This window comes from Canis lupus, chromosome 13 (genome assembly GCF_011100685.1).
Source record: "Canis lupus familiaris isolate Mischka breed German Shepherd chromosome 13, alternate assembly UU_Cfam_GSD_1.0, whole genome shotgun sequence".
Classification (NCBI taxonomy): Eukaryota; Metazoa; Chordata; class Mammalia; order Carnivora; family Canidae; genus Canis; species Canis lupus.
In genome coordinates, this window is record NC_049234.1 from 34,527,919 (window position 1) to 34,552,352 (window position 24,434).

Sequence of the window (24,434 nt, forward strand, 5' to 3'; positions counted from 1 at the left end):
TGCAGATGTCATCCACAGCCCTGGGATGCAGGCCCTGTCACTAAGCCCACCCTCCAAGTAGCCTCAGGAAGGGGGTTTGTTAAGCGGGTTGGGGAGGGAAAGCCTTGGAAGGGAGTGGAGGCACGGAGGCCGAGAGGTCCCTGGGAGAGGCTGACCCACCTGCGGAAAATCAGGAAAAACTGATTTTTCTCATTTCCCAGTCCTGCCTGCAAGCTGCCTCCTCCCCTCTGCGGACCAGCCCAGTGCCAGGGCCTCCTGCCACGGGTCGGTCCCTCCCAGGGCCGGGCTGCCAGCCTCTGCCTCCCCCGCCCCCCAGAGCCGGGCCCTACAGCTTGGCCTGTAGCCTGGGACCTCAGAAGCCCCCAGGGGGGCCTGCATGTCCCCCAACCCCCACCCTGGGCCCTGGAAACAGCCCTTGCTCTTGATAGACACTGGGCTCCTGTCAGGCAAGGTCTGAGGGTGGCACCCCCGACCCCTGAATGCCCATTCCTGGGCCCTGGACACCCCGTCCCTCGGGAGGGAGCCCATGGACCCACCTCCCCACCCCTACTCCTCCCCGCATGCAGGGGCTGCTCACCGGGCCCAGGGGGATATCGCAGCAAGTCTCCAATTCTGCGTGTCGGGAGTCACAGTAAATCACAATCCGCTGCAGGTCGAACTGGAAGGGTAATGAGGACAGGGTGAGTCTGGGGGACGTGGCAGCCCGGAGGCCCTGGCACCTGCACAGGGGTCAGGCCCCACCTGCTCCTCGGGGTCGCTCCCCTCCCTGGGCTGAGCCTCAGGGGGAGTCCACGCGTCACCTACTTGCTCGCCCGCTTCTAGAAGGGACAACCCAAGAGCAAGGAGGTTAGAGGTTATGGGCTAGCGGGCACAGACGGAGGATTCACTCCTGAATCCTCCCCTCCACGCACTTCCTACCCCAAGCCCCGCCGCTGGGTTTCCTTCGAGCTCCCCACTGGTGCCCTCACGACAGGCTCCGAACGGCTGCGAAAAGTAGCCCATTTTCAACCCCTCCAGGCATCTCCTGGTTGCTCAAGTCGACTCCGTAAAGTCAGAATGTGCCCGTTTCATCCCCTTGAACACCACGGTCCCTTAACGCACCTTACAAGGCCTTTGGTGTCAGCATGCACGAGTGTGCACAAGCGCACACGTACACACACCTGCACACATGCCCACATAATACACTCATGCATATGTGCATGTATACGTTTATGCACACACAGGCCCACACGATACACCCACACATACACACACACACACACATATACATGCACACACAACGCACACACGCATGTGTACATACACAACCTACACACTCACACAATACACACACCCACATACGCACACGTATGCATATATGCACACACAACACACGCACTCACACGTGTATATATACAACCTACACACAATACACACACCCACACATACGTGCACGTATACATATAAGCACACATACACACACCCACATATATGCACACATATACATACATGCACACACCACACAATGCACACGTGTACATGCATCTGCATGCACACCCACACAATACACAAATGCACACACCTACATGCATCTGCACATAGTCTGCAGATAGAACCCAAGCCTTCTCTAGGACCATCGAGCCCTAGGCCCTGGCGCTGCCTGCCTTCCAGGTGTGTTTCTCTTCACTGCACACTCATGTTGTACCTCTGACCTCACGTTTTCCCACATCCATGCCTTTGCACATTGTCCCTCTTCTTGGAAAGTCCCTAAAGAGCCAGCACACTCCTAGTCACCCCCCAAAGCTACGCTGGCTGCTCTCAGCCCTACCTTCATAACCGCCACCTGAGTGCAGGCCCCGTCACCTGTCACTCTGCACGTCATCCTGCTCATCTGAGTAACATCTACCACGGAACGTCCCTGTGTTTGTGTCTCTCTGTTTACTTCTTAAAATCTGCCTCCCCTAGTAGGACACGAACTCTGCAGGCAGACTGGAGCCTCAACACCAGGACCATTTCTGGCACACGGTGAGTTCCGGAAGCACAGAATGAATGGTTGGGTGGATGCGTGCGTGCATGCAAAACATTTTTTGAAGGGAACCTGAGCTGAACCAGGGGATAGAGGAACGTTTCTTTGACCAAACGCTGATGCTAAGTGCCCCTGGCCTTGTACTCCCTTCACCCTCCTCTGGCTGGCCTCTGCTGTACCTGGAATGTCCCAGCAAACTGGCCAGGCAGGTGGTCGGCCGCTTGGCCTCCCACTCCTGGCCGTGGTGTGCCTGTGGGGGTATGACTCCCTTCCTCACTGACTTGGCTCTGTACAAACACTTAACAATTCCACCCGTCCGTCTGTTCTATTTCCTGTAAGACACCAGCCCACAGACGGAGGAGAAAATGACAAAATGCATAATTGTGCTTTTGAACAAGGCCTGTTTTAAAGACAGGGTCCTGCTTTCTGCATTAGCAAGCGCACACACTTAGCAGCTGGCCCGTTTGGCAAGGGCTGCAGGGACAGGGATGGGGAAGAAAGAGGCAGAGGTGCAGGGTCGGGGCCAGAGCACAGATGGCCCAGGCCCGGCAGAGGTGCTCCCAGGTTGGGGTGAGATGGTCTAGGAGCCAAAGGGGCCCCTTTCATATGGCCTGAAAGCCCGCTATTCCCTGACCACACTGCCCCTACCTCTCACCTGCTCCCTCTATGAGCCAAGGAGTCCACCTGCTGACGTCCCTCTGGCCCCCACTCCACCCTGAGAACGCTGCTCAGGTCTAGATGCCCCCAGTAACTCTGGGTTGAACTATAGCCTGGGTGGTGTTCCTGGCCGGGCTTCCCTCCAGAGTCCACCACCTGCAGCTTCGTGACCCTTCTCTGGCTGCAGCGGGGAAGCCACTAGGGGTGCCGGGGGCTTGGAATCTGGTTTGGGTCCCAGCCCTGCTCTTCTCCCACAATAGCTGCCCAAAGCACACCAGCCCCAGCCTTGCTTTCCTCTGCTGTAAGGTGGGGGTGGTGACATCTGCTCGCGGAGCTGGACAAGGACCAGTGGGGCAGAGAGCCCTATGTGGGTCACAGGGAGGACTGCCAGCAAGCTGAGGTCTCTCGTGCTGTGTCCAAGGCCCTGGACCATGTGGTTAAGAGTACCCCAGATTTTGCGAGATTTACACCAGGCTGAGGAATATACTGATTGTCCTGCCACATACTTCATAAGGATTTATTTCGAATCTAAAAACCCAACAGGAAACAGGACGTGGGTGCAGTATTCTGTGGACAAATGTCAGAGGTTCTGGGATTCCCAGCTTTGGGTACAAGGCGGATGTGCAGCTAATGCCCTGGACAAAAGGACTGAAAGGGACGCACCCAAGCCCCCAGACTCCACACCATGGGTTAAAAGAACCCAGTTAAGGGACCAACGTGATCGTCGGATTTAAGCGTCAGGCAGGACACAAACCCATGGTCCCAGACACACAGTAAAATGCAGACCTCCTTCACAGGCAGGCTGCGAAGGCTGCTCCACCACTTACTAGCGTGGCCATCCTGGGCAAGCTGCTGGATCGCGCTGTGCCTGCACCCCTAGCTAGGTGGGGACAATGCGGAGAGTGAGTTCTTGGGGCTGCAACGTGGGTGAACCCAGGGAGCATGTGCGGGCTGCTCAGACACAGTGAGTAGCACCGGGCTGAGTGCTAGTAAGGGGCCTCTGCTCCGTGCCATGCTCAGTGCTCCTGCACTAGGTGGGGTGCACGCCGGCCCCGCCAGCTAGAGCGATGGAAGGAGGACAAGAGCGCGGCACTCTTCTTCCTCCAGGTCAGAACACAAGTGGGCTCGTCTCCATGGTTGTCCCTCACCTAAACACCAACGGCGGCTTTGGGACTGGCACCAGAGCCCCAGAGCAGTGAGCCTGAGACACCCTGGGGTGGGCCCTGTGGAGGAGAGCGTCCCTCTGGGGCTGCGCTGCTCAGAGCCAGGGTGGCCGCTGCTGGTCCCCAGGGCTGGCACCAGCCATGAGACGGCCCCAGACAGATGGAGGGCCTGAGAAATGAATCCCCCCGGCATCCAAGAGTGACCTGAGCCACTCCCCCGAGACTCCAAGGCTAGCAGAGGCGTGGGATGCAGGAGCAGAAACAGGAAGGGAAGGCTGACGGGGTCTCTGTACTGGGACAGAGGAGGGGCCTCGGCATCACAGGGGTCCCAGACAAACCTCACCCTCAGAGCCCAGGATCGCCCCTTCCCACCCCTACCTGGATCCCTAGTTCACCCCCAGCTCAATGGCACCCTCACCCCGTCCCCCGGCCTAAGGGCCCACCTGCTTGCTGGGCCATTTCTCTTGCACCCTCAGCCCCAGTAGGAGGCACCAGGAACCTCGTTATCTCTGAGGAGGCCCCCAGCCTCTCACGGTCCCCTGCTGGCCCACCTCACCCCACCCCTCCTTCTCCTTCCCACTCACCTGCTCCCTGCAGCCCCAGGACACGTCCTCAGAGGCGGCCCTGAGCTCGCCCTGCCCTGTCTCAACCTCTCGCAGGCTTCACCTGTGCGCAGAAAGTCCTGGCCCGGGTCCCGCACCCCGCCTCACCCCACACTGGCCTCGGGGCTGGCAGGGACAGGGGTTGAAGCAAACCAGTTACTGCCTCTGGGCTGGAGTCTACCCGCTTGTAACACAGGAGCCATGCCCCCTCCCTGGCTCGAGGGGCAGTGTTGGTGAGTGTAATGCGCGTGCTGGTGGGGCCTACCGTGACCCCATCTGTGTCACGAATACACCACAGCTCCATGCCCAGCAGGCTGTCATCTCAGGGGAGGCGTGCTTGGCAAACGGGCATTGAGGACGGGCTGTTGGAGCAGAAATCCCACCCCTGCCGTGCTTCGGCCTGCGAACTCAGAAGAGCCACTCAGCTTCTCTCAGTTCCTGCCCATGAACTGGGGGTGTTCATCGCGGCTGCTCCCATGGGGTAACTGGATCCGAAATGGGGCGGGGGCACTGAGGAGAGCCCTGGGCCCAGCGGGATGCTCCACCCACTGGAATTAGCAGCACCTGAGGGGTGATCTGTATAGCTTTACTCGATTTTACTGTATTGCCTCCGTTCGATTTGGTCCCACAGGTATTATCTTACTCCACCTTCTCAGCAGCTTCATGCGGAAGGAAGCGCCGCCTGGTTTCCTCTGCGAAGCCAGAGAACGCCTCCGTGCGTGGCCGTGACCTCCACGGTGCCACTCGAGTGGGCTGGAGAGGGGTGCACACGGGCACCTCCCTCGGCCCCGTCTCCTCTCTGCCTACGCCCTCTGGCCACCCCCTTCCGGCCTTCATCGTGAGGAATCCACATACACTGGCAATGTGTGTAATCTAGCCTTTACTTAACAACGTGAGTTACAAAAGACTTTCTAACTTAATGGTGGTTTTGCTTTTTGCCCCATCACCATTTCTTGAATTTTCAGGTATTCAAATTTACTCTTTTTTTTTTTGTTTTTTAGTTTATGGTTTGTGCTTGGCAGATCAGGAAATAATATTTACAACTTACAACAAATAAGGAGTTAGTATTCAGAATATATACATATTAGCTAAAAGTCATTAGGGGAAAAAGAAAAACACAACATGATCGTAAAAATAAGCAAGTGTTACGGGCCAGCAGTCACCGGAGGGGAAGTAAGTCAGGTAGTCAATCAACAAACTCGCAGGACTGCTGTTTGTGGTGGAAGCAGGGAGACGCAGGTGGAAACCACAATAAAACGCCATTGACCATTTGCCGTCTGATTGGCAAAACGAAAGCAAGACACGTGAAAAAGGAAGATGTGTCAATATATGGGTAAGGCTTTAAGAAAACAGAACTTTCATACATTGCTGGCAGGTGCGTGGATGTTCATTCACGTTGTTGAGAAATTTAAAATAGGTGGGAAAGCCAGCAACTGTTTACCCTACAATCTGACCCCTGAACATTGAGGGCACACGCCCCAGTGAAGCTGTCTCGGCCTAACAGGCAGGTGTTCCTCTACGCTCCTCGTGAGGACGGCGCCCTTGGAGACGCGCCAGCAAGTCCAAGTCCCGAGGTTTTTTGATTATGACAGGGAAACATCCGAAAAAGCCTAAATTTCCACTAACAGGGGGACGGAGAAACAGAACATGTAATAAAGTAGGATGAAGCAGTTGGAAGAAGATATTAAAGCTCTGAAACATAATCCGGGGGGAAAAAAGCAAGATTTAGGATACGCGTCTGGTTTACCTAAACTCCAAAACACGGAGCACACATCCAACAACCCTGTATTCAATAACAGACGTTCGTGAGCGTAAGAAATGATGAGAAAGGACGCCTGGTGGGCTCAGCAGGTTGAGCACCTGCCTTTGGCCCGGGGCGTGACCCCGAGATCCCGGGATCGAGTCCCACATCGGGCTCCCTATGGAGAGCCTGCTTCTCCCTCTGCCTCTGTCTCTGCCTCTCTCTCTTCTCTCTGTGTCTCCCATGAATAAATAAACAAAATCTTAAAAAAAAAAAAAGAGAAGATGAGAAATGGTTTTGGGAAGAGCTATCCCAAAACCTGCCCCGGTTATCTCCCAGGAGGCGGGACGCTCCCATCATGGCAGGTAAGGCTGCCTTGGCTTGAACGGAGCACATGGAGAGCGCCGGCGCCCCGTGTGCGTGCGTCGTGGGGACCCAAGAGGAAGAAAGGAGGAGGGAAGGGCAAGAAGAATGAACGTTGATGGGGCGACAGCAGGGGGACAGCTGTTACCATGCTGAGTTATGGGTTGTTATCACTGGGCGGTGCCCTCAGGATGATTTTTAAAATTTATTCTGCATATACTTTCTATATTTGCCACATTTTCTACAATCAGAGAAGGGAAAAAGCCTCTATTTAAATTTACAATTTAGGGGATCCCTAAATTGCGTGGTTTAGCGCTTGCCTTTGGCCCAGGGCGCAATCCTGGAGTCCCGGGATTGAGTCCCGCGTCAGGCTCCCGGCATGGAGCCTGCTTCTCTCTCCTCCTGTGACTCTGCCTCTCTCTCTCTCTCTCTCTCTATGTCTATCATAAATAAATAAATAAATAAATAAATAAATAAATAAATCTTTAAAAAATAAATAAATTTACAATTTATAATTGTACCTGTGTACCCACAAACACGTATGTAGATATACATCCTCACTGCTGTTCACAGTGCCCGGCACACAGCAGGTGCTCAATATATATGTGACAAATGACCGGCTGCATGCATGAGGGATGGAGACTCTGGCTTCAGGATGGTTTCCGGGTCGGAGTCCTCCCTCCAAAGGGAGTCCAAGGCCATATCTTGATACACAACACAGACCTGTGAGGGGCACTTGGGGATACTAGTGTCCTGAGGCTTCCCCTGGTGACCCCAGGACCTTGGCTATAGAGGGCCTCCCCGGTACTCACATCGATGGGCACGCTGTCGTAGAGGCGCTTGCCGATCACGGTCTTCCCCTGGATGTCGATGTTCTCCCTCTCCTCGATGGGCAGCGTCTGCACCAGCGCACAGTCGACGTACAGGGAGACGTTCTGGGCCTGGATGCTCAGGGCCACCTTGTGCCAGTCCCGGTCAAAGAGGTCACCCACCCGGGGGCCTCGGAAGACCACCCTGACGGCGTCCTTCATGGCACCCACGGCGTCATACTCGACTGCCTTGTTCTCGCCGTCCAGGCGGATGGAGACCTGGGGAGCAGAGAACCGCAGGCTCCCTGAGCTTCAGGGGACCGAGACGGGAGATGGCGACAGGGACTGGGGTGCAGGAGTCAGGGCTCACCTCCTGGCTGTGTCCCCGGGTGCTGGTCAACCTTGGACAAAGGCCTGGTTCCCTCCTGAACCTGGATGCTAATATAATACCTACCCCGCGGGCTGTTCTGAGCCCTGCCCTGGACAGGATAATCGGGTTCATGCCTGTCACAGCTCCACGCACGGGCACCATGCGGTATGGGCACTTCTGTGAGTGTGCAAGACAACTGGTACCGAAGGACTTGAGCCTTCAGACCAATGAGAAACCCCAACTTCTCTCCATGTCGTTTAAAACTGTGGGCTGGGGGCACCCAGGGTGGCTCAGTGGTTGAGCGTCTGCGTTTGGCTCAGGGCGTGACCCTGGGGTCCCGGGATCGAGTCCCACGTCAGGCTCCCTGCATGGAACCTGCTTCCCCTCTGCCTGTGTCTCTGCCTCTCTCTCGTGTCTCTCATGAATAAATGAATAAAATCTTTAAAAATAAATAAATAAATCAAACCCTGGGCTGGCCAAACAGACCCCAGGGACGAGGCTGAGACCCTGCCATAGCCCACGCTGCTTCCCACCATGGGGAGGAACCTGAAGCTTCAGCTCCTTGGTGGCAGGGACTCCTGTGTCTTATTCCCTGGAGGAGCCCCTGCCCTTTGCAAGATGCCTGGGTGAGGCTGGAAGAAAGTCTAACTTTTGTTTTCCTACAAATGAAAAAATGATTGGACCCGTGGCCATCCAGATGCTCATTGCTACCTCCCCTTCACAGTACTCAGGGGACATCCTCGGTGACAGACCAGCCACGTGCCAGGTGTCAGGAAGAGGATGGTGGGCAACACAGACACATGAAGTCGGGGGATCGCGTGACACAGAGAAAATAAGTATTCGTCAGCGGGAGAGTGAACGACTGCATTCTTGCCCACTCCTCTGCTAGTCTTCGTTTGCCCTGCCAGCCATGCTCCATCCTTCCCTGCCCAGCTCCCGGCGCCCCACAGTCTGAGCCTTAAGGGCCCCATGTGGGTGCCTGTGCCCTTGGGCTTCTCATCAGTGTGGCCCATGGCAGCCCATGGAATGGAGACCATAGGCGGGACGACGGGGTCAGGGGGCTGATTCTCCCGGCCTCTCCCTGCTTCCCCCTTAGGGACTCTGTCCTCTGTGCCTCCAGAACTCATGGTCTCTAGTAACCACCAACCACCCAGGCCCCAGGTGGCCACTTCTTGCTGTCACTTATCCCAAGACTCCCCAGTAGCCTCTGCCGGGTTCCTCAACTCTGACCCTTAACCTCATCTGCAACCTTAACCCTAGTGACTTTTTTAAAAGCTCTTCAAAAACTGGGGCTGTCTGTTGTCTGTCTACACCCAAACTGGCAAGTCGTTATTGAGCCGTGCGACCCTGGGCAAGTTATTTGACCTCTCTGTACTATTTCCCTATTTATAAAATGACACCAATCACAGCACCTACATCACAGAGTCATTACGAGGATGAAACGAATTGACATTTAGTAAAACACTTATGCAGTACGTATTGTATGCCAGGTGCTGCTCCAAGTATTAGCTATAACAAACTAAGCAAATAAATCCAAAGGCCTCCCCTCAGTGGAAACCTTCTCTGGCACATACGTACAGCAGGATTCCAGCGTGTTCACTTGCTCACATGCCTCCAGGCTCGTGTCATTTACTTTTTCTCATAGCGCTTGGTCAGAGTTCACTGCTTTTGTTCACCTGTTTCTTCCCCGCCCTGCCCCATCCTTGTAAGCAGACTCTGTCTCTCTTGTTCCTCCCCATATGACACCCCATACATAAGGCCACCCCCACAAGAAGCACTGAATGAATGAATGAGCGAGTGAATGAATGAGAACCCTGGGTTCAAGGAAGGTGCCCACGCACTGCTGGGAATCAGCTCCAGTGTTTATAACACAACCCAGGGGTTCTGATTTCTCTCTCTGGGGCCCCCACGCCGTGACCCCAGGACAACAGGGAGGGAGGGCTAGGATTTGATTTTACTTGCACCACCTGCTGGTATGTTGTGGTGCGGGCAAACCACAGAAAACTACGAACCCCTGGCCTGTAATCTGGTACATGACGAATACACGTACCCTAATACTCCATTATTATTAAATGGGGTCTTCTGTTTCTAGAAAATACTTTTGCACATTTGAGCTCTGTGTCCCTGCACCACTGTAGGCACTTCCTGAGGACATGGCTCTCCCTTCAGATGTACATCTCTTCTAGCAGGATGCGTAGCCAGGGATGGTGGCCCTCAGGCCTGAGTCCTATGTCTACCAGCACTAGCTGGGGACCTCAGGAAGGTGCCCTGAGGCTCAAATCCATCAGCAAATCCTGTTGGTCCTGGTTTCAAAAGACATCCAGAATTGGATCATTTGGACCCAATTTACTGTCACTAGTAGTCTGTGTCAGTATCATCTCTTGCTTTGATTACAAGTGTCCCTGAATTTGTCCTCCTGTTTCTGGACCTGCCCACCTCCCAGAGCCTGGTCTCCAGCAGAAGTGCCTGCACCAGCCCACAAGGATCCTGGCCCCCTACCACCTCTCGAGCCTGATCTCTGATGATCACCCTCCATGCTTTGCTCCAGCTGTACCCACCTCTTTCCCGTCCCTTTACCGTATCCGGGATGCATGAATGACACATGGGGAGAATGCCAACCTTCGAGTGTGGCTGCTAATCCTAAATGCGGTGATGAAGATAAAAACCTAGGTCTGTAGGCCTGACAAGTTACATGGGATGCTGTGAACACAGATCACTTCTGGCGATTCCCTTTCTCTACATTCCCTGTGTCTAGCCAGCACTTCCTGTGGGGCGTGGAAGTGGCCACCGTCAGACCACCAGCCAAGGGCACCCCGCTGAGTCTTGCTCAGTGAAATGGAACTGCCAGGTGCCTCTGAAAATGAGCCTGACGTCCCCAGAGGCGGGCCGTCTCTCTGGTTGGCCCCATAGTGTCCCAGCCCCCTGGCTCGTTCCAGCAGGAGCGGGGGAGGGCACGGCAGACGGCTAGGCCACATGGCTCTGCAAATGCCATGACCGAGAGGGCCCAGACGAGGGGGTGGTGGGCTCGACTGCAAGAATGCACAACAGGCACCCGGTCCCACTGCACCAGACCCTGAGACACTGGAGAAGCCCCACGTGCCTGTGAATGGAGATGGATGGGCTGCGTGCCTTCCAGAAATAAAGGGGCCTCTGGAGAAGAACCTCGCCTGTCCCGCCCAGCCTCCCACACTCAGGAAATGGGGGCACTCAGGAGTCAGGGCCAAAAACATGTCATGTCTCAATCTGACCAGGGGATGTTATGGGAAACTCATTCAAGGGGACTAAGGACAGAAGACGGGAGCTCACAGGGCATGGTGTATAACAGGCCAACGTGCGGTGCTAATGGCCCTGGTTCTCTGACCTTCTTTCCCCCCCATAACCCCAGCTGCCTGCTGCTGACTGGCTATTGAACTTAGTGGAGACAAAACTCCAAATCACACTCTGGTGGCCAAAGACAGGGCTTCAGAGCTTCACTCAGGGTTATAGACACAGCCTGTCCTGAGAGAGGAGGCACCTGCAGCAAGGCTGGGTTATGTACACGGTGCTGCTCTGCAGGTGCTAGAGACATGGCTCACCCTGCTAGAGACTCACTTCCCCAACCATTTGTGGCAGTTCTCCTGCTTTCTGTGGGACAGGTGGGAATGGGAATGGAAGATGGGAGATATTTGCAAACGACATATCAGATAAAGGGCTGGTATCCAAAATCTATAAAGAACTTATCAAACTCAACACCCAAGAAACAAAAAATCCAATCATGAAATGGGCAAAAGACATGAATAGGAATTTCACCAAGGAAGACATAGACATGGCCAAAAAGCACATGAAGACTCAGAACGCTCGACTCACACATCTCGGGGTCCCGCACCCAAGAGATAATAGATGCAAGATTTGAACCCAGGTCTAGCTGACCCCAAGCTAGTTTCTCACATGACACTGTGTAGCTCAGGCTGCCACCAGAGCACAGGCCACAGGACAGTGGGGCTGGCTGCCACCTCTGGGGGAGGCTGAGCACCCCTGAGGAAGGAGGGAAGGTGGGCTTCTGCTCCACTGGAGTGCCAGACATGGGACTATCATGGGGAGAAGAAACCACATCTCTCGGCTTCTTCTCCAGCTTCCCCGAGGCTTCGTATGCCAGACTCTTGATCTCCTGGGTCCCTGGATGGAGGGATCCCAGGGAACACGTGGTGAGGGGCACCATCCCCATGAAACAAATTGCTCCTGGCCCCCAAGACACGGCGCGCTGCTCATACCTGCGGGATCCCATACTGGTCGATGACCTGCCAGATGTACCAATCTTCTTTCCGAGATGTTTTCCTGAACCGGAAGGTGGTGACAAAGGCGTATTCATCAGGCAAGCCTTGAGGGAACACATCCCTGGAGGTGGACAGAGACAGATGGCAGTGGGCTTAGCAATGAGAGCAGGGCTAGAAATCTTCTGCACAGCAAAAGAAACAGTCAACAAAACTCAAGGCAACCTACAGAATAGGAGATATTTGCAAATGACATATCAGATAAAGGGCTGGTATCCAAGATCTATAAAGAACTTCTCAAACTCAACACCCAAGAAACAAAAAATCCAATCATGAAATGGGCAAAACACATGAACAGGAATTTCACCAAGGAAGACATAGACATGGCCAACAAGCACATGAGAAAATGCTCCGCATCACTTGCCATCAGGGAAATACAAATCAAAACCATGATGAGATCCCACCTCACACCAGTGAGAATGGGGAAAATTAACAAGGCAGGAAACCACAAATGTTGGAGAGGATGTGGAGAAAGGGGAACCCTCTTGCACTGTTGGTGGGAATGTGAACTGGTGCAGTCACTCTGGAGAACTGTGTGGAGGTTCCTCAAAGAGTTAAAAATAGACCTGCCTTACGACCCAGCAATTGCACTGCTGGGGATCTACCCCAAAGATACAGATGCAATGAAACGCCGGGACACCTGCACCCCGATGTTTCTAGCAGCAATGTCCACAATAGCCAAACTGTGGAAGGAGCCTCAGTGTCCATTGAAAGATGATGGATAAAGAAGATGTGGTCTATGTATACAATGGAATATTCCTCAGCCATTAGAAATGACAAATACCCCCCATTTGCTTCGACGTGGATGGAACAGGAGGGTATTATGCTGAGTGAAATAAGTCAATAGGAGAAGGACAATCATCATGTGGTTTCACTCATACGGGGAATATAAACAACAGTGAAAGGAAATAAAGGGGAAAGGAGAGAAATGAGTGGGAAATGTCAGAGAGGGTGACAAACCATGAGAGACTCCTAACTCTGGGAAAGGAACAAGGGAGGGTGGAAGGGGAGGTGGGCGGGGGACGGGGTGACGGGGTGACAGGCACTGAGGGGGGCACTTGACGGGATGAGCACTGGGTGTCATGCTATATGTTGGCAAATCAAACTCCAATAAAAACAAAAACAAAAGAGCAATGAGAGCAGGGCCGGAAGGGAAGCCTGGGTGACCCTCGGGTCTCGACATCCTGCCAGTTTTACCTCCCGAGCCTCTCACATCGCCTTCTCTCCTGCCTTCACTGCCCTCTCCTTGACAGGGGCCTCGGTATGACCCTCTGCAGACCCTTGCCGTGTTCCCTCATCACCCCCCACCTGGGCCCTGCGAGGCCACCCCCACAGGGCATGTACGCTTCCGTGTCTCCACCATCCCCATCTCACAGAATCAATGACAGACGCTAAACTGCCACCCACCCTCCCCGCTTCCCGGGGTCAAATGCAGCTGAGTGGACCTGTCTTCACAGCTTCCCACTGGCTCCTTCTCAGCGGGGCCCAGCTACTGTGTCTCCTCCTGTTTAGTCCCCTACCCTGGGCCCCAGGACATCCTCGAATCTTCACGGAACAGAGCCCAGGGGCCCTGCCCAGCGTGGGGGGCCAGCCCCTCATCTGAGGGCAGTCAGCCCCCCACAGCTCTGCCCACGGGGACTACCTGGGTCCACCTTTCCCCTCCACACCCAGAATGGAAGGAAGTTGTTCTGATCCTCACGCTGTAGCCGAGGGCAGCCAGGTTCTGAGGGTTAACACAGCACAATCTGGTTGCTAAGAGGCTGAGCAGAGACCTGCACAGAAGGGGGCTCCGTCTCCAGAGCTCTGCTCTTACCCATCAGCTGGCCACATCCTCACCCCGAGGAACCTGGCCGTGGTGGGGCCTCGTCCAGCTCTGGGGGCAGGGATCTATCTCCGGAGGAATGCAGGCATTGAGCTCTCCAATGGAGGAGGTGGAAGCCGTCTAGCCAGAAAGCCGGGAAGGGAAATGAGGAGGCGTCTGGGCTCCTGGTTCCCGACTCGCAGACCCTCTGGGACCCTTGGTTTGGCTGTAGAACCTGTGAGCTAAGACGGGCCCTCTTTTCGTGGTTCTCAGTGCACAGACCCAAGCTGGGAGGGGGGCCCCGTTGTTCAAAGTCATTCTCTGAGCGGAGATCTCAGGCAGCTCACACCTGGGCCCCCTAGGAGCAGCATCCGCCCCTCAGCACTGGGCCCCCCGCCGGACTGAGGGGGTCCCCGGTCACTGCCCCCAAGGGAGGAAGACGGGCCCTCCCCACCCAACTGCATAGACATAGGCTTTGCAGCCACAACAGATCCTGCACATCCCTTCATTATTCTTATTTCATGAATGAATCAAACCATGGGGCTGTTTTTATCCAAACACACATTTTTTATATACCTTTGAAATACACACATATGTGTGCATATTTGACATATATACACATAGAAAAATACAGATGGATCCATGTAGATATTTAGGTCTATATAGCATAGATCTACAAATTTGCATCTTTATCTCCATTTTTTTAAGAAGATTTTATTTATTTATTCATGAGAGACACAGACAGAGAGGCAGAGACACAGGCAGAGGGAGAAGCAGGCTCCCCGCAGGGAGCCCGATGTGGGACTCGATCCCAGGACCCTAGGGTCACGACCTGAGCTGAAGGCAGATGCTCAACCCTTGAGACACCCAGGTGCCCCTCTCTCTATATTTAGATAAAAGGAGAGAGACTAAGACTTTTTCTGAGGGCATATATATAGATTAAGAAAAAGGTATTATTATTAGGAGGGGGAATGGTCATTAACAGAGAAAAACCTAAAGGAAACCAAAATCTAAAGGAAACCAAAGTGGCCCAATCTTATCCTTTCCACAAATAATGCAGCGGATGACAAGATCACTGTGGGAAACACCTAGGGCGTGAGGCTGGGAGACCTGAGTGTTGTGGCCAACCTCCACCTCCTACAGAGTGTGTGCGAGATGGCGGACACGTTCTTGTCCCATCCTGAGCCCCAAATGTCACGCTGGATAAACGAGAGGAATTCCTGCCTTGCTCACTGCACTTTCCTGTAGTGAGAAATAAATTAGACCAGGTGTGTAAAATGCCCATCAGACATCGCACAGGTGAGAAAAAAGTTAGTATTGAAAGTGACACTCCTTCCTGTTATGAACAAAATTAACCCATAAATTAAAATTACACCTGTTGGCATATTTTTGCATTTATTCTATTAAAGCACAAAAAACTACAAGGATACTATCCATCCTTGAAATGTCAGAGCTCTGCCGGGATTGAGTTTGTTTCCAGCGTTTTGCCATTCAAACAAATTTGGAACTGGGACACCTGGGTGGCTCAGCGGTTGAGCATCTGCCTTTCACTCAGGGTGTGATCCCAGGGTCCTGGGATCAAGTCCCATATCAGGCTCCTCCATAAAGCCTGCTTCTCCCTCTGCCTATGTCTCTGCCTCTCTCTGTGTGTCTCTCATGAATAAATGAATAAAATCTTAAATAAAACACATTGGAACCATAGAGAAATCCCTTCTTAGAAAGACCCCATGTAACTCGAGCCCAGATCCACCGCTCCAGATCCCCTGCACTGAGCGGAACCCGCAGCCATTCTGTGTTCTCCATGGGTCTCTGTTGGGCCTTTCCACCACTTCTGTACAAGGTGGGCTTCCTTTCCTTCATCTTGTTCTTTCTCTACTGCATTTTCCCTTTAAAGTGAATCTGCCTGTTATTGTTTCTGCACTATACGTATGGGGAATGAGACGCATTTAGCCAAAGATGTGCAGGGAGCAACGCGGGGATTGGGAGCTAGACTCTGCTCTCCCTAGTGTACCCCCAAAATGAGCATGGGGCCAGGTGATGAAGAATAACACCCACCTAGCATCTGTAGAGAGAGAGAGAGCAACACTCGGCATCTAGAAAGACACTTTGCTTAAGGGTCAGCTGTTGGGGGTTCCGGTCTCTGCTGCTCAGGTGAGAAAGGCAAACACAGAGAGGAGGGGACTTCTCCAAACTCCTCCTCCCTGTAGTCACACTCAAGCAATACTCACAGGTACTGTGAGCTGAGGAGGACATTAGGGTCTGATACAGGCCCAGGGTGTGGCTGCACTCAGAGAATGCTCCCTGAATGAGAAAATGCAGGTGTGCAGACCAAGCTTGGCAGCCTGGTGCTCCCAGCCCACCTTTGCCAAGCCAGTACCTGATGAAGCATCTCCCCTCATTAGGAACCGACTAATACCTTCACCCGTCCATCCCACGGACACTGAATAACCCCCCTCTGGACAGAGCTCATCCTGAGGCTGGGTCCCCAGCAGAGACCAGACTCCAGTCCCTCCCAGAGCTGCTGGCTGAGCAGGGAAGGTGGTCTGCACAACTCATTACACAGCTGAGTGATCAGCTTCAGCTTTACCACTTTGTTTCATGCAGGAATACAGGTTGTAAGGAGACGAGATAGGCAGAGGCCTGCCTTCATTTTGGAGGTTGGGAAAGGCATCCCTGAAAGCATAATGGTTAACCTGTACTTTGAAGGACTAGCTGGTGTCTCGGGTAGAGAGAAAACCATGAACACAGGCTCTGTGGCAGGAAGAAGGTGCCCAGAAACTTTTGGAACAGAGCCAGAGGAGCCAGAGTAGGAGCCTGGGGTTGAGCTTGAGGCCAAAAAGGTAAGACGGGGCCAGATCAAATACAGGGCCTTTCCAGCCTTTTAGTGTAAGAACACTTGGGAAACAACTCAGGAACTTTAAGATGGAGAAAAAGCCGTGATGAAATATAACTTCTGTTTTCAGAAGATTTGTCTGCCTGGGGTGAGCAGAATGGAACATTGATTTTGGTACCAGCATCATCAGCCTTGAGTGGAGACCCAGCAGGTGTCAGACCCTGGACAAATCTGTATTATAATCTCTCAATAACAGTGTAGGGCAGGAACATCCATCTCCGGTGGCAAACATGACACGACAGGAGGAACAGGGGCATCCAATCAGTTGTGTAAGGCCAGGCACCCAATAACTACTGAAGCTGGGGCGCCACTGGCCAAACCAACTAGGTGAGTCTGGGGGGCACAATGCCTGCGTGTGATGCCGTGGCTCATCCACAGTAGGCACCATGTATCTACAACCACACATGTGTGCTATTTAATGAACTGATAGAAAAACACAAGCATGCATGAGTGATTACCTCCAAATCCCCATGAAGGGGAGAATATAGAAGGCCAGGGAACCAATAGAGACAATGGTGACAAATTTGCTAAGAGGCAGGGTGGACTCCCAGGACAGGGGCTCGGCTGCTTTGTCTCACGGCAACCTTCCTAGGCTCAGAGCCTGTTAGAGCCCCACCCAGTGCCGAGTGTACAATCGTGGCTGCCTGGCCTCCCTCCTGCCCTCTGCCAGGCATCCAGGCTAGGTCTGGAAGGAGAAGTAAGCACTCACTCTGTCCTCTGTACCACAGGGAAGGATCCCATCCGGACATAGGAGCTCTGCACCCCGTTGTCTCTCCTCCCCAGGATCTCCTTCACCCTGAATGAATCCATCAGGTCAAAACCTGCCGAAGAGAAGAGCTGGGGTGAGCGGCAGGAGGAGCACAGGGGACAGGGGAGCCATGTGTCTCTGTAGAGGTGAGCAGAGGAACTGTTCAGATAGATTTTGGGGAGAAAACAAATGACAAAGTAAGGACATGTAGAGCTTCTATCTCCAATCCCAGGGAAAGTGCAGGAGAAAGGCACATCTGGGTCTTCCAAAGAACTGGAACATGTCCTGGCTGCATGGCCAGTGTTCGGGAAGCTCCTGCGGGAACACCTTGCGGGCTCTGCAGGCAGAGACTGGGTCCTGCTCTTAGAGCATCATCTGGGGATTGAAAGCCTAAGATGCCCCTGCAGCTCTGGGATCAATACCTCTAAGAGCCCTGCGAGCCCACCAGGAGCAGCTGGCGGAACTGACTGGGTCCTACTTGAGACCTTCTGAAGACCTACAGAGCTGCCACACTGGCTGGGGCCCTGTGCCCAGATGTAGCCTGGTGGCACTGGGAAGCTCACAGCAGTGGGGGTGCTGGTCCCCGAGAAGGGGGAGCCTGGCCCATAAGGCCCTGGAGGGTCCATGGAACAGACACCAAGTGGTAAAGGGTGTAGAGCCTGTCTGGGCTCAGATCCTGTTTCAGTGAAAGGCAGAGAAGGTCTAGGAGACAGTCTGTCCTGGGCCCGGAAGCTGGCCGAACAGTGACCATACCCGTGGCTGGCATCCTTGTGCCTCCTCCACCAAGGAGGTGGGGAACACAACCCAACTGGAAGGCACCCACCTAGAGGACCAGGCACAAGTCTGCAGGCAGGGCTGCACTGAGCAGGTGCTTGCACCTGACACCTCCAGCAGCCCAGCACGGGTGGGTTCCTGAGGGCTCTCCCTTTTGTGACACTCTCTGACTCCCCTGCCCGCCTGGGGCAGTTCCTATAGGGAGGTGGTGAGGTTGGAGGGGTGTCCTTGTTGCTCAAGGGAAGATGCCCCCAGTTAAGTTTAGGGAGGGAAGGTGGGCAGGGAGGGGCACATCAGTCAGCACTCGGGGCACCAGCTCTGTTCTTAGGCTGCAGCCCCACACCGCAGCTGCAACTGCCAAGCCCCTCGCAGCTCCCCATCCCACCTGTACAGAGGGGAGGGCGGCCACCACTTGACGGGCCTGTCCGAGGCCTCGCACGGACGTCCAGCCCTGGAGGGGCCCCCGGAGCGGCCGCTCTTACTCAGAGAGCGTGTTCATGATCCGGAGGACATGTGCCCCCTGCCTTCCCCTTGACAAGTCAGCAAAGGGGGCCTGCTCCCCTACTTCACAGCTGTCACCTGTCACCAGACAGGGCCACCCCGGGCTTCATCTCCCTTCAGCAGTTACATGTGGGACAATTCTGTTTTTAAGTTTCAAAATAGCAACCATATGCTCTGCTTTCTGGTTCCACTTTTATCGGTTTCAATGAATAAAAACCATGAATAAAAACAAAGACTTAAACACGGCAAAACTTTGAACAACAAGCAATTAACTAGGTGGCAGCAAAGGGCATGGAGACAAAAGATGAATTGCTCGCAATAAATAAAAGGCTGCGAAGGAAGATGAAAAATGTTCTCCAGGTAAATGGGTCCTGATGCAAGCCACGCTGAGGTACAGAAGCAATTGTTCAGTGCAGGAATTGCGAGGGTACGCCTCCCCAAAATCACGGAGTCAGCTGAAGCAGGCAGCATCAGGGACACCATGAGCCATGGCCCTGAGTCCACTGGCTGCACCTGCTCCATGCTGATGCCCACTGCGTGCGATCCCCCACCCGTCCGCTCCCCTGGGTGGAGCTTTGCTGGACTCTCCAGACAGGATGCTTCTCCTGGGTCTTTGGTGGGTCTGGCCCAGGCACACACAGCTTATCTAGGGACTGCTCCCCTCATCCGGTGCTGAGCAATTTGATCGAATTCACATTTCCAATGCTAAAGAAGCCAGGAGCCCCGGTTGTTTGTGGCACAGTTTGTAGAAAGAGGGAAAGAGAGAAGGAAGGCTGCCCTGTCGGCTGCTCAGATCCCAATAATGAACAGGGCAAAATCCCAGCTGCAACCCCCCCCCAGATTTTGGTGTCTAGGGAGATGCAAAATCCCAGCTGCCCCCCCCACCCCAGATTTTGGTGTCTAGGGAGACGCAGAGACATACACAATCAGTGACAGCATCGTGGGTGAATGACTAGGAGGGGGGATGATGACAGGGCTTGCATAGGAGCACAGGAAATACCTCCCTTGTCCAGCTGAGGAGCAATCCAGGGAGGCCTGGCCCGCATTTGAAGAACAAATAAAAGATGGGCAGACAGAGGAGGAAGAAAAGGCACCCTAGGTAGTTGGATGTGCAAAGGCCACTGGGCTCGGGTCAGCCAGGTTCCTTCTGAGAATCTTGGCCACTCTGAGCTGTCAGCAGCCACGGCCTGCGGAACACCGGCTGGGAATGGGGTGGGCGGAGGCCGATCAGGCTGGGTCATGTCGGCCACACAGCGAAGTCTGGGTGTCCCTCTGCGGGGGGAGCCGTGGAAGGGCTTCAGAGCAAGAAAGGAACACAATCGTGTTGGTGTTCCAGAGGCCATTCTGGCAGCCGGGAGGGGTGGGTGGGGAGAGGGACAGAGGAGGCCTCAGGCCAGGCTCCACTTGAGAGGTGCAGCGGGTGTGCCTTGGTGATGTCAGGACGCAGGAGCCCAGGTGGCAGGAGAGAGAAATCCAGAATGTCTGCGTGCCACGTTTCCGAGCTGCCCCGAGCCTCGCATGTCCTTAAACCCCAAATCACTAACCTCCCAGGAATGTTGTAGAACACCTGCAGTCAACGGCGCTCCCATTTCGGTTACGAGCCCCAAAAGGGAGCCTCAGAAACACTGCGTGGGAGGCTCAGTCACGCAGGCAGGGAACCTGAGCCTCGGAGATGTCAGGAGGCTGGGGGCCGCAGCGCCAGCCTGAGACCCACGCCTCCAAACCACCTTGCCTACCCTCTTCCCTCCCTGGCTCTTCTGACCTGGTGAGCCCCCCAATTTGCCAAAGTCCTTGAGGGAATGCCTAGGAAGTGAGGCTTTGGGCAACTCCATCTTTTGTCCAGAATATAAAAGCTCTTCCAAGTACCCAACTGCGTTAAAAGTGGCAAGTCTGAGACTCATCTCTCCATAATTCCCCTCCAGCTTCCACACAGCCAGGGCTTTTCTCTGGACTGGTTATAATTAAAGGAGAGGATAGATCCAGCAGGTTCTCCGTGTGCTCGGCACTGCACAAACAGGACATCCGTGCCACGTGTGATGGATGACTGCCCGGCACCGCGATTACTTCCTGGGAGGGGAGCCGCAGGGCCCACAGAGGGGAGGGGAGCTCCTAGGGCTCCGCTGGCTGCAGAGACACACAGCGGATTCCTAACCGAGGAATCCAATCACCTCTACCCATCACCAAACGCTGTCAACAGGACCCTCCTCACATGCCAGATGCTGAAGAATGCATTCACGCCCTGCCCAACTGATGCACGTGTGCACATGCACACGCATGTACGTGTACACATGTGCCCCCAACACACACACACGCCCATGCACAGTGGATCTTCCCAGCAAAATCAGTTGTTTTTAAGTAGAAAATATAGTTGGGCTCCTTAGTCCACAGAATGATGGAGAATGACAGGCTCATCTGCGGTGACATGGGCAGATTCGTTTATTTGTGAACTCTTCCCTCCTTTCTTCTTGCCCTCCATTCCATGGTCTGCCCGTAAGCCCTGACTACACCACAAACCCAGGCAAGTTACTGAATGTGCTTGTGCCTCAGTTTCCCCAACGATAAAATATAAACCAGGTGCCTATCTCATACATCATACGGGCTGAATGAGGGCACATGGGCTCAACGCTTGGCTCACCGTAGGTGCTCAGTGAAGACTCTTACCATTCATTATTTGTTCCTAATGTCTGTCTGGTGGCATCTGTCCCCTTCTGTAGACACACACATAGAATAATGAACTATTTAGGGCAAGGAGATGCTACTCTGAGGGATTCGCTGCTTCACAAAGTGTAATGTGGATAATGCAGGAGGTAGGAATTTGCTTTGAAGACTGGCCTCGGTGGGAGCCATGCTTGGCTGGGGGTTGCCAAGGCAGCGAGTGGGAGCAATGAGGTCAAACTGCCCAGAAGCTTCGCCCCACAGAGCAGCTCAGCTATAAGCATATCCCCCCCGCAAGGTAAGAAAGTGAAGAGGATGAGCACCACCTTTATCTCCTGGGTTGACAGAGGGTCCCCAGGAGGGAGAGCTCCTCACTGAGCACCGACGACACACCAGGCACTCCAGCAGGAGAAAAGAGGCACCGACCAACCCTGTCTTCCTTTGGGTCCCTCCAGAAGAGCTGAACTGGGAGGCGCTCGATGGGGGAGTGGAGGACGGGGGGCAGGGAGGAAAAGTGACTGATGAGGCTGTGGCACTAAGCCAGCCACCCCAGCAGGTGCCTGCAGCTGGATCCCACTGGGAAACACCACAAAATGGGGCAAACGTGGACCTCGGCATGGTCCCTCCCCCGAAGGGCAGTAGAACCCGAGGGCTCAGTCACTCTTGAAGACACCTTTCACTTGCTGTGCAAGCAGGCTGGGCAGCCTCCCACCATCCTAGACACGTCCCTGCAACATGAACAGGCAGATGCTGGCACCTTCTTGTGGGCAGGGGCGCCCTGTCATGGCAGCAGCCTGGGACGCCATCCCCTGGACAGCACCTCCGAAGCACCCGCTCCCGACCCCTCTGGCTTCGTGGCCAGGCAGGCAGACCCCCTCCGGCGCTCCACGTGGAGGCGGCACGGGGCCCCGCGGGCCGTGGGCAGGGGCAGGGCAGGCATCCTGGAGGCAGGGGGAAGCTCCCACGCAGGCCTCGGGGAGAAGCAAACCCTACTTCCACACTTGTGGCTCTCGGGAGGGTGGGAAGCCCACTCGGCCGTTGCCGCACACCCCACCTACCGCGTCCACGCAGAGACGGCCCAGGAAGGGGTCTGGGGGGGTATGTCTATTGCTGGGTCTGCAGCCACGTGTCTCTCTCCCTCTCTCCCATCATTCCCTCCTGTATCTATAGCTCTGATTCACGCTCTCACTCCGAATGCGTGGATTTCTCCACTCATTTGCTCACTCCGCCCACCATTCGCTTACTCATCCCCCAACTCATTTGTTCTGATGTGTTATTTAGAGCCTCCCACAGGGGCACCACCGACCCCCAGGCAGAAATGCGACTGCTGCTCGTTGATGGGGGCCGCCACCTGCACCCAGGCCCTTCCACTCGACTTCGGTGAACAGATCAGCGAGGCCAGCCCTGCGTCCAGGGGGGCAAACAGCGCCGCAGAGCAAGCCGGCAGGTGCCCTGGCTTTCTCACCTGTGATTTCCTTGCTTCCACCGTTGATGTGCTTAAAGCGGTCTCCTTCCACACGGACGCTGGGGCACAGCACGTCTGAGGAAGGCGAGAGAAAACAGAGAGATGGATGAGCCAACGGGAGCCACGTTCGCTCCGTGCTATGGGACAGCACGTGGGGTCCGCAGCTCCGGGCGCGCAGGACGGCCGGTGCCTGGAGCCCACACTGTGGGCTGCTGCTCGGCGAGCACCTGCTCTGGCAAATACCACGCTCCGTCCTGGGAGTGACACGCAAACAAGAAAGCATCCCCACCCACAATGAGGACGCAGTCTCACCCTTTAGAGGGAGTCAGACACCCAAACTGCTAGGACCTGCAGTGTCCTAAGTGTCCTAAGTGACAGAGCGGGCGTGGTTGCTGGGGATTTGGGACAGAGGTCTGACACCTCACCGGGCTTGGCGACGACGTCAGGGAGGCCTTCCTGGAAAGACGATGCTTGAGGCTCCCTCAAGGGAACAGTCGAGACTCAGCCAGGGAGACAAAGGAACAAAAAGCGGCGCAGAGGGACCTCATTTACAAAGGCACCAACATACTCATCAAGATTCCAAGTCGGCAGGTGTCGGTGACATAGGAAATGTGTGCGGGGTGGGGGGGGGGGGAGGGGGCTCCACGGAGGTGTCTATTGTGCCACCCTAAGGCGCTTCCAGTGCAATTCCAGAAAAAGCAGAAATGCTCAATTATACAAAGGCCACAGAGTAAGTCATACAGCAAGAAAAATGCTTCGTTATGGGATATCACATCTTAACGTCTTCACGATTCCTTACTTAAAAAGTTGGAAGGGAAAGAGACTCTTTCAGTTGCCTGGAAAATCCCAGAAGAAGCACCACCTAAGAATCTCAAGTCCTCGGGCCTCATGTGGGCTCCCTGACCCGCTCCCTCGCCATCTGGGCCAAGTCTGCTAACCCCTGTCCTGGGGCGAGTGTCTCGGCAGGGAGACCTCCCAAAGCACACACTGGCCATGGGGCTGCCTGGAGGTGGGGGGGCAGCCCAAGCTCGTAACAGGACTGGAACGAGCCCCGGGGGCCCTCCAATTCAGCATCTGCAACAACTGGCTTACCTGAGTGTAGCCCCTGCCCTGTGCACGTCACTGTCATAAGCTCCCCTCATGGGACATTCCTGCCATCTGTCCACGTGCAATGATGTGTTTCCATATTCGGGGCTCAAGTGTCTCAGCGAGGGGCCAGTTTGGGGCCCCTTTACCCCTCGGCAGCGAGGGGAAAGAATGAGATCTTCCCTGGTCCGGGTGGAGGTCTTTATCATGTTTATCCTCAAAGGCACCACGAGGTCTGACGAGCCCCGCGGAAGGGGTTATTTTGGAAACAGCACCAAGCTGTCTGTCTAGGACCAAATACGCGAGAGGATGCGGGCACCACGTAATATTTAGACAGCCCCACCCAGGACAGCGGCGGCAGCGGGGTGACAATCGGTGGCGCCAGCCCTGGAAGGCTGCCAGAGACACCGGCTGCGGATCATGCGTCAAGTGCAGATGCGTTGATTCAGAAGGTTCTTTCCTTGATTCTGAGCAAATCTCTGGAAACTGAT

At 54.6% G+C, this 24,434-nt stretch overlaps 1 protein-coding gene across 1 annotated transcript in view; it reads right to left on the reverse strand.

The window, feature by feature from the left end:
* Positions 1–24,434, reverse strand: part of COL22A1 (collagen type XXII alpha 1 chain) — a 269,313-nt gene that overhangs the window by 193,905 nt on the left and 50,974 nt on the right. Inside the window, 5 exon segments of the mRNA XM_038555601.1 lie at positions 578–658; positions 7,344–7,619; positions 11,961–12,084; positions 17,424–17,535; positions 22,858–22,932. Of these exon segments, the coding sequence (XP_038411529.1) occupies positions 578–658; positions 7,344–7,619; positions 11,961–12,084; positions 17,424–17,535; positions 22,858–22,932 (668 nt within the window).